This window comes from Myotis yumanensis, unplaced genomic scaffold, assembly GCF_028538775.1.
Source record: "Myotis yumanensis isolate MYYU_CA2020_CCGP unplaced genomic scaffold, mMyoYum1.0.hap1 SCAF_8, whole genome shotgun sequence".
NCBI classification, from domain to species: Eukaryota; Metazoa; Chordata; class Mammalia; order Chiroptera; family Vespertilionidae; genus Myotis; species Myotis yumanensis.
The window spans coordinates 40977846-40990992 of NW_027223759.1; the positions used below are offsets into that span (position 1 = coordinate 40977846).

General features: G+C 35.5%; 1 protein-coding gene across 2 annotated transcripts in view; it reads right to left on the reverse strand.

Annotated features, from left to right (window-relative positions):
* AGPS (alkylglycerone phosphate synthase) overlaps nucleotides 1-13147 on the reverse strand; it is a 129407-nt gene that overhangs the window by 90523 nt on the left and 25737 nt on the right. For both annotated transcript variants that reach the window (XM_070422689.1, XM_070422690.1), the window contains 4 exons: nucleotides 7149-7239; nucleotides 4142-4262; nucleotides 3968-4042; nucleotides 2198-2269 (listed from right to left, as the gene is read on the reverse strand). In XM_070422689.1, the coding sequence (XP_070278790.1) occupies nucleotides 2198-2269; nucleotides 3968-4042; nucleotides 4142-4262; nucleotides 7149-7239 (359 nt within the window). The remainder of the gene's footprint in view (nucleotides 1-2197; nucleotides 2270-3967; nucleotides 4043-4141; nucleotides 4263-7148; nucleotides 7240-13147) is intronic.

The following is a 13147-nucleotide window of genomic DNA, read 5'->3' on the forward strand; positions in this document are numbered from 1 at the left end:
TCATTTAAAATTAAAAAAATATTGCATTAAAAGTAGCACTGTAGCCCTGACCGGTGTGTCTCGGGGTCATGGGTTAGATTCCCGGTCAAGGGCATGCACCTGGATTACAGATTTGATCTCTGGCCTGGTCAGAATGTGTGCGGGAGGCAACCAATCTGTCTGTCTCTCATATCCACATTTATCTTTCTCTCTTTCTCTCCCTCCCTCCTTCCCTTCCACTTTTACCTAAAAGCAATGAAAAAATATCCTCAGGTGAGGTTTAACAAAAAAAATCAACAAAAGTAGCACTGTAGTGCCTTTGATTAGAAAAAGTTGAATTCATTGTTTTATTAATTCAACCAGAAGTATCAGCTGAAGAATATGAAGCTTCTAATTTTGGGGGATCTCATTACCATTCCATCATAGCCAATTCAGTCAGTAAGGGCAATTTCCTTTGGCTTGTGAAAGTTATTAAAATAATGTGGTTAACAAAAGATCAAGAAAGATCAAATTTGTCTTAAGGTGTAAAACAGTATTAATTCTCATTAAAAGTTACTGATTTGGTCATCACTGTCCCTGTTCATCTTTTATGCTGCATTATATTCCTTTTCAAAGGTTTACGTTGGGTATATTTAGCCTTTGAAAAATATTCTCTCCATAAGAATAAAGGTTAGAAAGCAATTACTAAAGCAGAAACATATTCTTACTTACTAGGTGTAGCGGTTAATAATGCGGATTTTTTTAATAGATGGAGTTACACATATGTTGATATTTATTCGATTTGATATGCATGCTATTTTGTTGTATTGACAGCAAGCTTCAAATGTCAAATCTGCTGAAGGTGTTAACATCATAGATATTTTTACGCTTAAAAATGTCGAATTTCATTAAAAAAAAAAAAGCATTTGTGGGAAGTTTTAACTCATTACTTTATTTTGAAGAAAAGTGCTGCTGAATACTTCGGGAAGCTTACGGTGAACATGCTCCATCTCAAGATATTTGTGAACACTGGTCTAAACGCTTTAAAAGTGATGATTTCAATGTGAAAGGCAAAGAACGTCCAGGTCAACAGAAAAAGTTTGAAGACCAACAATTACAAGCATTATTGGATGAAGATGCAGGTCAAACTTTAAAACTTGCAGAAAGATTAAACATTGCTCAGCAAACAATTTCTGATCATTTACAAACAATGGGCAAGATTTTAAAGGAAGGAAAATGGGTGCCACATCAACTGAACAAAAGACAAATGGAAAACCGAAAAGTCATCAGTACAATGTTGCTTCAACGGCACGAAAGAAAGTCCTTTTTGCATCAAATTGTGACTGGTGATGAAAGTGGATTTATTTTGAGAATCCCAAACGCACAAAATCATGGGTTGAAACAGGTCAACCATCACGATCAACTGCAAGGCCAAATCACTTCGGAAAGAAGACAATGCTCTGCGTTTGGTGGGATCAGGAAGGTGTGGTGCATTATGAGCTTCTAAAACCAGGTGAAACTGTTAATACTGATCACTACCGACAACAAATAATCAATTTGAACCACGCTTTGATTGTGAAACGACCAGAATGTGCCAGAAGACACTGCAAAGTAATTTTGCTTCATGATAACGCACCATCACACACTTCAAAACCAGTAAAAGACACGTTAAAAGATCTTGCCTGGGAAGTATTAACCCACCGGCCGTATTGACCAGACCCTGCTCCTTCAGATTACCACTTGTTCTGATCGATGGCACACTCACTTTCTGAGCAGCGTTTCAAAACATTTGAAGAAGTGGAAAATTGGGTCTCTGAATGGTTTGCCTCAAAACAAAAAAAGTTCTATTGGGACGGTATCCACAAATTACCTGAAAGATGGGGGAAATGTGTAGCTAGCGATGGACATTACTTTGAATAACACACTTTTGATGTTTCTCTTGAAATTATGTTTTCTTTGATGACAAAATCCGCATTATTAACTGGTACACCTAGTAGGCATTAAAATCACAGCTTCAACAGGATACATATGGAAAAGAAGCCATGAACTAAAGGTGTATCACTTCTTAGGTAGTTCTACTTAAAAGAGAATGAGGAGCATAACAAGTTTTCAGAATAACCTTATTATAATTACAAAGATATTTGTTTTCCGTGGATGGCACAAATATTTAAAATACAAATACTTTAAATTGAAAGAACAAATTTATATCATATTAAAATTCAAAAGACACAATACCTACCACCAAATGGTATGATACAAAGGTTATATTTGCACGCTAGATTCACAATCTTAACTACATCATCATGACATGCTGTTGAAAAAAGGAAAATAAATTAATCACAGAAACATAAATAAATTCTGGGTAATCCTGCAAAATATGGGGCTATCAAGTAACCTTTTCTCATTAACATATGAAATAGCTATACTAAAACAAACTGTTCATTATTTATCTTTTTAACTTTCCACTTTGAAATAATTTCATACTTACAAAATAGTTGCAAAAATGGTACAAAAAATTTCCTTCACCCAGCAGCTGCAAATACTTACATCCTACATAACTATAGTTCAATTATCACATCCAAGCCATGGATACTGATACAATACTATTAACTAATCTACAGAGTTTATTCAAATTTGGCCAACTATTCCTCTAATGTTCTCTTTTCTAGACCAGGATCACACAGTGCATTTAGTTGTCATGTCCCGTAATCTTCTTTAATCTGAGACAGTACTTCAGTCTATCTTTGACTATTATGATCTTGACTCTTTTGAAGGGGACTGGTCAGTTATTTCATAGAGTACCCCTCAATTTGGGTTTGTATGATGTTCTCTCGTGATTAAATTCAGATTATACATTTTGGCAGGAATTCCACAGTAGTGATGTGCGTTTATCAGCATGTTATGTCTGAAGGTGCATAATGTAGAGAAGCAGCATTTCTGGTAATGCTAACTTTCACCATTTGGTTATATAGTACCTGCTAGGTTTCTCCACTCTAAAATTTTTATAATTAATATGTATCATGTGGTGGGACACTTAAACTATGTAAATATCATGTTTCTCATCATACTTTCACCCACTAAATTTTACATATTCTTTTCAGGAGCTGCTAAATTTCTAAACTAACAGAGACCAAAGACTTATTCCATACTATTACCAAATACACAGAAAAATATACATCACAAGTATAGGAAAGTAATTTCATCTCAGCTACATATAATCTTGGACATTCCTGGTATGTATGACACCTCCCTTCTATCCCCAAATTAAAGTATGACTTTTCTCTTAGGTACTCCCTGCAAAGTAGAAGGATCACATCTAAGAACTGAGAGTCCATGAATAAGCCATTAAAAAATACTTTATATACTTCTTTTAGAAGATCAGTGGAACTTTCTAAAAAAAGGCAATTATGGACAGTAAGGGACAATAAACCTGTTCTGCTTTAAATTTTCTGACAGAAGAGATGGGTATAAAAACCATATATATAAATATGGTGCATCAGCAGAGCAAAATAACAACAGAAAGCTCATCTATATCAAACCAAAAAACTGAATGAAATTAATTTCTCAAAATTTAACTATTCATATGAGATCACCATGCTTTTATTAGCTCACAAGCTGATATCAACAAATTATTAGTTTGTAGTAATCAATTATTTTAATTAAGAGTTTAATTATTTTAATTAATGGTTTGAATATATCATTATTGTCACTAACTTCATTAAGCTTTTAAATTGAACAAAAATATATGTTTCTATTGACCTCCCAATATATTTATTTCTACTGACCTCCTAATGATAATTAATTAATTAATTTAAAAATGAAGACCTAATAATCAACAACAAAATCAATCAGGATGATCAGATCAAGAAAGAACTTTATGACCTCTACCAAACTAAAAATCCAGCTTATTTTTCACAACTTATATGTTAAAAATTACATATTTCCAATACTAAGTTTACTTAAAATTTAACAATACTAAATTAAGAAGACAAGGAAAAGAAGAACTTACTTGGCCATAAAACTATATCAGGAATTCGATGAAAAATTCCTTCCCTGAGCAAAAATATCTCATGAAGACAATGACCTGTTTTGTGGTTTAAAAAATAAAATGCAAAAACATCATAAATTACAGGAAATTTTTTTTTAAATTTAAAAGAAATAGCATTTATATAAAATTGCTTACCATGAGCTCTAAATACCCGATCATCTGCTTCTAGTGAATATGAAATATTAGTTTTTTTAAGCTCGTGAAGAAAATCTTCATTTACAATAGAAGGAGGTGTATCACTAGGACTTAAGGATGCCTAGAAAATAAAATAGGTTTCTTTGGTTTATTTCCATAAAATAAATTTTGAATGCCTCTGTTAGGGTGAGTGACTATAAAATGTAAAATGTTTTTAATCCAAACTAAGACAGAAGTATAGGAAAATACCAAATAATATGTATGGAAACCAACTTTATGATAGTTACAAATTGGAAATGGTCTCATTAATCACATTCTATAACATAACTTATAGAAACCTTAGGTTTCCTCTTTTACTTCTACAGCCCACCTTTTTATTATTTCTAAAGATTACAATCAAGAACAAGGAAGATAGCAAAGTCTCAAATCTTCAATTTTAAAATAAGAAGACTAGGGGAAAGCAACTTGACCTATAGATAAAATTTATGATCTCCTATACTACAATTATAATTAAAAATGAAGAGCAAAAAACCTCACAATATAAGTTATAAACCCATTTTATAGGACAGCTTTAAAACTTGATACTTAATTTCAACTAACAGGTAACTAGAAAAATTAATCTTCAACTTTAAAGCTATCTGACACTGGGCAAGTCACCCAACTTCTGTGAGCTTTGGCTTCTGGGTCTGTTAAATGAGATTTCATCATCACCAAATTTATACAGCTGCCATTAGGACAGAAGGTTAAATGTGATAATTTTTGTGAAAAGCACCTAATATTACCTAGCATACAGAAAGAGATCTATAAACGGCTCCCCAAATCAAAGCTGTTAAGAATAACAATAATAGAATTTGGAAAAAAGAAAATATAAAAATATGTAAAGAAAAATATATGATATTTAGATAGCCTTTTAGTATCTTAAGGACCTATATTTAATTTTTAGTTACACGGTTGGCCCTCTGTATCTGTGGGTTTCGCATCCACAGATTCAACCAATGGTAAATAAAAAAAAAAAAAATTTTTTTTTTAAATCTCTGATAGTTCAAAAAAGCAAAACTTGAATCTGTCATGGGCCAAGCTGAATCCATAAGAATGAAGTGATATGTAGGCATACCCTGCTGTTGATTATATGCAAAAATAGATTATAAGCAAATATTACAGCATTTTGTATAAGGGACTTGAGCATCCACAGATTTTGATAACCACAAGGGTCCTGGAACCAATCTCCTGTGGGATTATTATATATTTAGATAATAAATATTTATTGAGTGTACTAGATGCCCATTGCACGAAGAGATTTCCCTTCCCCTGGCTGCCGGCACCGGTTTTCCTCTGGCACCAGGGACCCAGGCCTTCACTCCGGCTGGAGCCTTCAGTCTTCGCTCTGCCGCTTCGCCCCTATGTATGCAAATTAACTGCCATCTTTGTTGGGTTAATTTGCACACTCTCCTGATTGGCTGGTGAGTATAGCAAAGGGATGGTTAATTTACATGTTTGTCTATTATTAGGTAAGATAATATAAGCTCTGTTCTAGGCCCCGGGGAGATAGTGGTCACTGAAATAGGAAAAAAATTTTGGCCTCATGAAATCTACCCTATAGTGGAAGGAAATAAAAGAACCTCCAACAAACATGTAGATCACTAATTTGTTAAGTTACTGAAAATGAAAAGGGCTCAAAAATATGAAAAAAAAGGTGCATATAAAAAAACTGGTGAAATCTGAAAAAAGATGCATGTAAATAAAACTGGTGAAATTTCTGAATATGGTATATATTCAATGTAAAAAAAAGTAATTACAAATAGTCAAGAGAGAGAGAATTAAGGAGATAAAAGAAGATATATTCTAAGAAAAGTTAAAAGAATTTGGCTTGGGAAGGGAAATAATTAGTTGTTTAGCCTAGTTTAATTACAAGAATAAAATGTATCAGTGGGTTTCTAAATAAATCAAATAAGTACTCACTGAATATTTACATTCCTTATTAACATGGTAGAGGTGGATATAATGGAGAATAAAGTGTTAACCATAGCCCTTGCACTTATGGAACTTATAGCCAGTTAAAGGGACATGCAGAATACCATGCCAGAGCAAATAATCTACACTAATAAAAGACAAAGATGCTAACTGACCATACCTTTGCTACGCCCACCAGCCAATCAGAAGAGTATGCAAATTAACCCAACAAAGATAGAAGATAATTTGCATACACAGGCGCCCAGCGAAGACTGAAGATGGTGTAGAAGGAAGCCAAGCACTGCAGAAGAGAGCCAAGCAGCAGAGAAGGGAACGGATCGGAGGTAGCAGAGACAGGAGCAGAGCTGAGGCAGTGCACACGGGAGGGAGCCAAGTGGCAGAGGAGGGAGCAAGGTGGCGGACACGGGAGGGAGGCGAAGCAGAGGACAAGGGAGGGAGCCGAGGCGGTGGGGAAGGGAAGGAGCAAAGCCCGCCTCCGGCTTTGCTCCCTTCTCTGCTTCACTCTGGCCTCAGGAAGCCCTGTTCTTGCAGGAATAGGCCCAAGGAAGCCCTATTCTTGCAGGAATCTTCCTGCAACGGGCCTCTAGAAATAAATAATCCTATGTATTAAAAACATAATATGCTAATTAGACCGGACGTCCTTCTCGACAACCTTCCCGATAAAGCTGGGGCTGCGAGGGAAGCCCAGGTCCCAGGTTCCAGAGGGAAGTCGGTGCTGGCAGCCAGGGGAAGGAAGGCCTACTCTTGCACGATTTTCGTGCATCAGGCCTCTAGTAAAATCATAACAGCATAAATACTAAGAATGTCATTAGTTTGATATGTATACAGGGTAGAGTTTTCTAATCCCACTTACAAAAAAGTGAAATTACACCCTTAACAAGATCACTATAACTAGCAAACTTAACAAACAAACAAAAAAACATGATAAATGCATTAAAACTATAACGAATTACAAAGATAAATCTAATTAATTTGGAATTAAACATACACGTACACACAGAGTTAAGCATATCTGTCATCATTCTTGTTTGCTTACTTTAGAGGTAGTTTTATGCTCCACATTTACTCCAAGGGTATTTTCAATCCATTCTTTAAAAGTTGGTAATATCATGCCACTAAGTGGGTACCTAAGGTACAAAAAGGTAAAACATTAGAGTAAGTTATCCTCATTTAAATTTAAATCTTAGATTCTGCTTTAGTAATGGTCAAGTAGTGCCTATCAAACCAACCCTCTCACATATAATTATAAACTCTGGACAAAAACGAAACAAATAAAACCCAACTATCTGAAGGCAGTATATACAGACCAAAAGCAAACAAAAAGGGAGTGTGTTTGGAAGAAGGAAACAGCACTACATGGGTTTCCTTTTATTTTTTTAAACAGGTTTTAGCTTGAGGGGAAGCCCCAGCTGGTACCACAAAAAGAAACAAAAATACAGAAAACCTATTCTTCTTGGCTTGAAGAACCAGAGGACAGTGTTTGAAGTGAGCACACACCTGGAAAAAGTACAGGGAAGTCACAGAAGAGGAGAGAGAGAGGGAGCACTATATACTCTGTCCAAATGTTAGGCTGACTTGAATTACACATCTATGGAGCAGACACTAAGCAGCCCAACTAAGCCCAGCTGCTCGCCACCACAGAGGAAAAATGGGAGTTTGAGATCAGTCAAGTTAACTGCTTGATGTGTATAAAAAAAAAATAAAGGCCTCTTCAAAAGGATGTAACAGAATCCAGAGTCTCTACAACATTCCCTAAACAATGTCCAAGATACATTCCAAAATTACTAGATATGAACAAATAAGAAAGTATAATCCATAATCAAGAGAGAGGGTAATTAATAAGAACTTGCCTCAAGATAATCCAAGATATTGGAAATAGAACACAAGGATTTTTAAGGTAGCTGTAACTATGCTAAAGGACAAAAGGGGAAATACTAGTATATTCCTAGCAGGTAACAGAAAGAAATCTCAGCAGAGAAATAAAAACTATGAAAAGAACAAAATAGAAATTATATAATTAAAAATCTGGAATAAAATTTCATTGAAGGAATTTAAGAGCAGATTGAAGATGTCTTAACATAGAGAGCGATAAAACATACAATCTGAAGAACAGAAAAAGAATGAAAAAAATAAAGAGCTTCAGGGACCTTTGGAACAGTAACAAAAGACTACCATATGTATAAACAGAGAGAGAAAAAAAGCATTTGAAAAAGTAATGGCTGAAAGTTTCCAAATTTAATGAAAGAGAAAAATTTAGAAGTTCAAGAAGGTCAGAAAACTTGCAGAGTATAAATTCAAAGAAACTCACACTGGGTACAACATAGCCAAATTGCAATTAGAGAAAGAAGAAGAAGAAAAAAATCTTAAAAGCATCTAAAGAAAAATGATACATTACATACAATGTGATAACAATAAAAATTATGACTGACTTCTCATCAGACACAATAAGGTCAGGAAACAAATGAACAAATTTTTAAATGCTGAAAGGAAAAACATGTTAACCTAGAAATCTATATCTGGTGAAAATATCATTCAAAACAAAAGTGAAATAAAGACATTTTCAGATGATAACTAAGAGAATTTAAGAATGTGGTACCAGCAGATTTACACTATAAGAAATGCTAAAGCAATATTATAGGCTTAAGGGAATTATAACACAGTATGTAAACTCAAATCTTCAAGGTGAAATACATAATACCAGAAAGAGTAAATACATGTCTAAATACAAATGACTATTTCTTAATTTCTTTAAAATATATGACTGTTTAATAAACTGTAACATATCATGGAGTTTATAATGTGATAATCCTATCTAATAAAAGACAAAAAGGGTAATTGACCGTACCTTCGCTACACTTCCCATTGGCTAATCGGGGCGATATGCAAATTAACCGCCAACAAAGATGGCGGTTAATTTGCATACATAGGCTCCAAGTGGTAGAGCGAAGCTAAACGGCCCCAAAGCTGTCCGAGCAGCGAGGCCTCGCGGCCCCGGGATCAGCAGAGCCACGAGGCCTCCCGGCCCCGGGATCAGCGGAGCCACGAGGTCTGATGGCTGTGGGGGGGGCTCTGGCCGGAGCCCAGCCAGAGCGAAGGCCTGAGTCCCGGGTGCCAGAGGAAAACTGGTGCCAGCAGCCAAGGGAAGGGAAGGCCTATTGCACGAATCTCTTCATGCAACAGGCCTCTAGTTATAATAAGAACAGGGGATAGAAAATACACCTATAGATTTGTAAGGTCCTTAGACTTTACATGAAGAGGATATAACACATTTAAAACACACAAAAGAGCAATACAGAGTGGGTATAATGTGAAAAGAAAAACAAAATTTGCTACTCTAATTTTGTTTCCTATATCTTTTATCTCAATCCCTGTTTAAATAGTTTATATAAAACATCAATATAAATTTTATATGAGAAGGTTGATGCAGAAAACTCAAGTGCTTAGAGATTCAACTTTTCAATTTTAGAAATACTTCTGAGACGTAACAAAATATTAAATAGCAGTAAGTGCTAGAAATAAATAAAGTTATTGTCCTACCCTAGATTAGTATAATGAAGGCTAATTCAATCTCTGAAAAGATCAAAATAATTTTAAATGTTTGAAAACAGTACTTTACATTTTTATTAATGTATTTATTAAGTAAATACATTACATATCATGTACCAGGCATTGTTCTAAGTGTTTTATGTATATTAACTTATAATAATACTAGAGGCCCAGTGCACAAATTTGTTCATGGGGGGGGGGGGGGGGGAGTCCAGCCACCCACCCCGATGGGGGCCAATCAGGACCAGGCCAATGGGGGGGAAGGGACATGGAAGGTTGGTTGGCCAGCTTCCCATGGGGGGGCCAGGCTGGTCGGGGAGGGGGGCAGTGTGTCATAGTGATCAGTTGTTTTGGTCATTCCAGTCGCTTAGCTTTTATATACTAGTAGCCCTGCGCACGAATCTGTGTGCCTGTAGCTCGCCAATAATTCAATGCCGCCCTCCAGTAGCTCTCCGCCTGCTGCCCCACCCTCCTGTAGCTCCCCCTATCCCCCTTCATAGCTTGCTACCCTGCCCCCTCCTGTAGCTCCCTCTGCCCCCCACCCCCCATAGCTTGCTGCCCTGCCCCCTCCTGTAGCTCTCCACCACCCGTTTGTAGCTAGCTGCCCCACCCTCCTGCTGATCTATGGTCCGGTCGTTACACTTCACGGTGTAACGACCATTTGTATATTACATCTTTATTATACAGGATAGATTATGAGTTTAGTACTATTATCTCTGAGCTTAGGCACAGAGAATTTAAATAAATTAAGGAATTAAGTAAGTAATTTATTTACTCAAAGTCCCAGAGCTAATAAGTTACAAAGCCAGGGTTTGAATCAGATTATGAATAGGGCTTCAGTCAGTCTGTGCTCTTAGCCACTATATGATGCTGCCTCTAGTCTGAGTCTTCCCTTTCCACCATTTCAAGTGATATTAAATGAAAATTCTTTATGAATGACATTTATAAAATCACAGTAGCTATATTCAGTAATTTTTTTCACTATAATGTTCTTGTACCTTCTTTACTTTTCCCCCTACCCCCTGCCAAAATTGATGATGGGACAGCCAAATAAAACTACTATGCATGTTGGGGCAAAAGTAGGTCTATAGTTGTGAGAACATGAAACACAGTTTATTCTTTATTACTGTTTATTAATTATTGTATTATTTTCTATACTATGCATTGCAGGATACACTAAATTGGTATTATGACTCCTATTCTTAAAAAATTTACAACCCAGTTCAGTCAAAGCTGCAAAGGCATTTTATTGATAGGGTGAACATATTGACAGGAAACATGAACATTTTACCAGAAATGTGATAAGAGGAAAGCCAAGTGCCTATACCAATTGTTGAAACAGACTACTGAATAGATCTTTATCACGACTGAAGATTAGTTTGAGAACTTTAAGACATGGTCTTTTTGTAAAATATAAAGTGAGATCAAATTACCACCTTTCCTTAGAACCAAGGTAGATTGTACTGTAGAAGATACAGAATCAGAACAAGTCCAATGAAAATCCCTATACAGTACATGGAAAGAAAATTTTGTGGGCATAAATATCTAAGAAGGAAGGGCATGCCAGGATTTATAATAACTAAACTCAGGGCAGTGCATAGAGGTAGCAAAATATTAGCAGATGCAACCATCTACCAGAGTGAGTTCCACATCTGCTAAGCAATTCAATAGCCTTTTTATACTTGAAGATAAAATTTAATGAAAAATTATGCCACTGGAAATACAATGTGCAAGAAACCCAGACAAATTCTTTTCATGTAAACACTAACTTGTGCTGTGTAACCTTTAAAGTCAAAGAATGACACTTTTCAAAAATTTTAGTTTATTGAAGTCTATAGAGCTAGTTTTGAAGTATTACCCATTTGCTGCTTAAAATGAGGATTAAATTCATCTATATCTAGAAGAAAAAAAATAACAGGATTATAAATCTAGTGATTTATAGACCGACAAATTACAAATCTGTTCAGGAGATAAGACTGTGTTCGGGGAAAAAAACTTCTCATTTTGCCCTAAGATCTAAAATACCTTATAATAATTCCATCTAATTTAATGGCTAAGTTGTAAATGTCAAAGTTACTCTCCTAAAAATATATACAATCAATCACATTTCCTCAAAAAATTTCCTAACTTTTCAATGATTTTTGGATCAGAAATAAGGGAATCTCCATAAATTTTCATTGAGTCACTATTAATTTCTGGCATCTAACGATTTCCCTTCCTTTCTTTCAGACTCTGTTATACTTCTTCCTTGTGTGTTTTATCCATGTTTCCTATGTGCTTATAGATGGCAAAGGGTCTATATTTGTGTAGTCCATTACAAAGCCGGAATAGCAAGTCTTAACAAAAAATTTCAAAAATTTTCCTTATAATCTAGTATTAATAACAAAAGGGCGCATTAATACTGTTCAACCAAATCAGTATTTTTTTTCCACTCATCCTTTCTAGTCACAACTCCATTTTCTCTTTTAGGAATATCACAAACTTCTTATTCTTCTACCCTTTGACTCTTACTGTAACAATAGAAATTTTTGTCACAGGGCAACTTATTATAAGATGACTAACTCTATTGTAGATGACTAAATTCCATTTCTGTGTATGGAGAATTACCCTTTGGATGAGTCTTAGTGGGAACCAAAGACTGGTCTCCCTTTGCAGGCTCCGCCAGACATATGCAACCTGCCCCCACCATCCCGTCCTCTTCCCACCTCCACTGAACTCTAACTCAGGAATCAACCACGCAAAAAAAGGAGGCCTTTATTGAATCCATCCTGATTAGAGTGGCACCAGCAGCAATCTTCCAATGTCTAATGTCAGCAGATAAATTCTCTGCTTTCAAAGGCACTGTGCTGACGTACAAGTTGACTATTTATTCCCTCCTGTAAAACAAACATGCTATACCTTCAAGGTCAAAAGAGACAGAAAGAAAGAAATAAAGACAATGTCTGAGAATTGGTTTTCTACGTTCAGAAGATTCACTCCCTCTACCCCACCCTCCAAGAAGATTGTGTAAAGACAATCTCTACATAGATAAGTTTCTACTGTATTAGACATCATTCCGTTTAAAACATAAAACACTCATCATCTAGAACACTGGTAAATTTAATTTTAATCAGAAATTTCTTCTACCTGAATTATATACAATTTCTCAACTAAGCCTCTAACCAACATGTTATGTCCAGCCATACTTAAGGATTGGAAATGAGAATGTAGATAATATTTATTTTTCCTATTAACTGAGTGATTGGAATGTCGTCCCATACACCAAAATGTTACAAGATTGATTCCCGGTCAGGGCACCTACAGGAGGCAACCTATCAATATTTCTCTCTCACATCGATGTCTGTCTGTCTCTCTCTCCCCATTCCTCTCTCTAAAAATCAATTAAAACATATCCTCAGGTGAGGATTAAAAAAAAAGAAAGAAAAACAAAGGTCAAATGTACATCTTTACACCTTCAATAAAATTAGTTCCTAATTACTACTCCTGAGG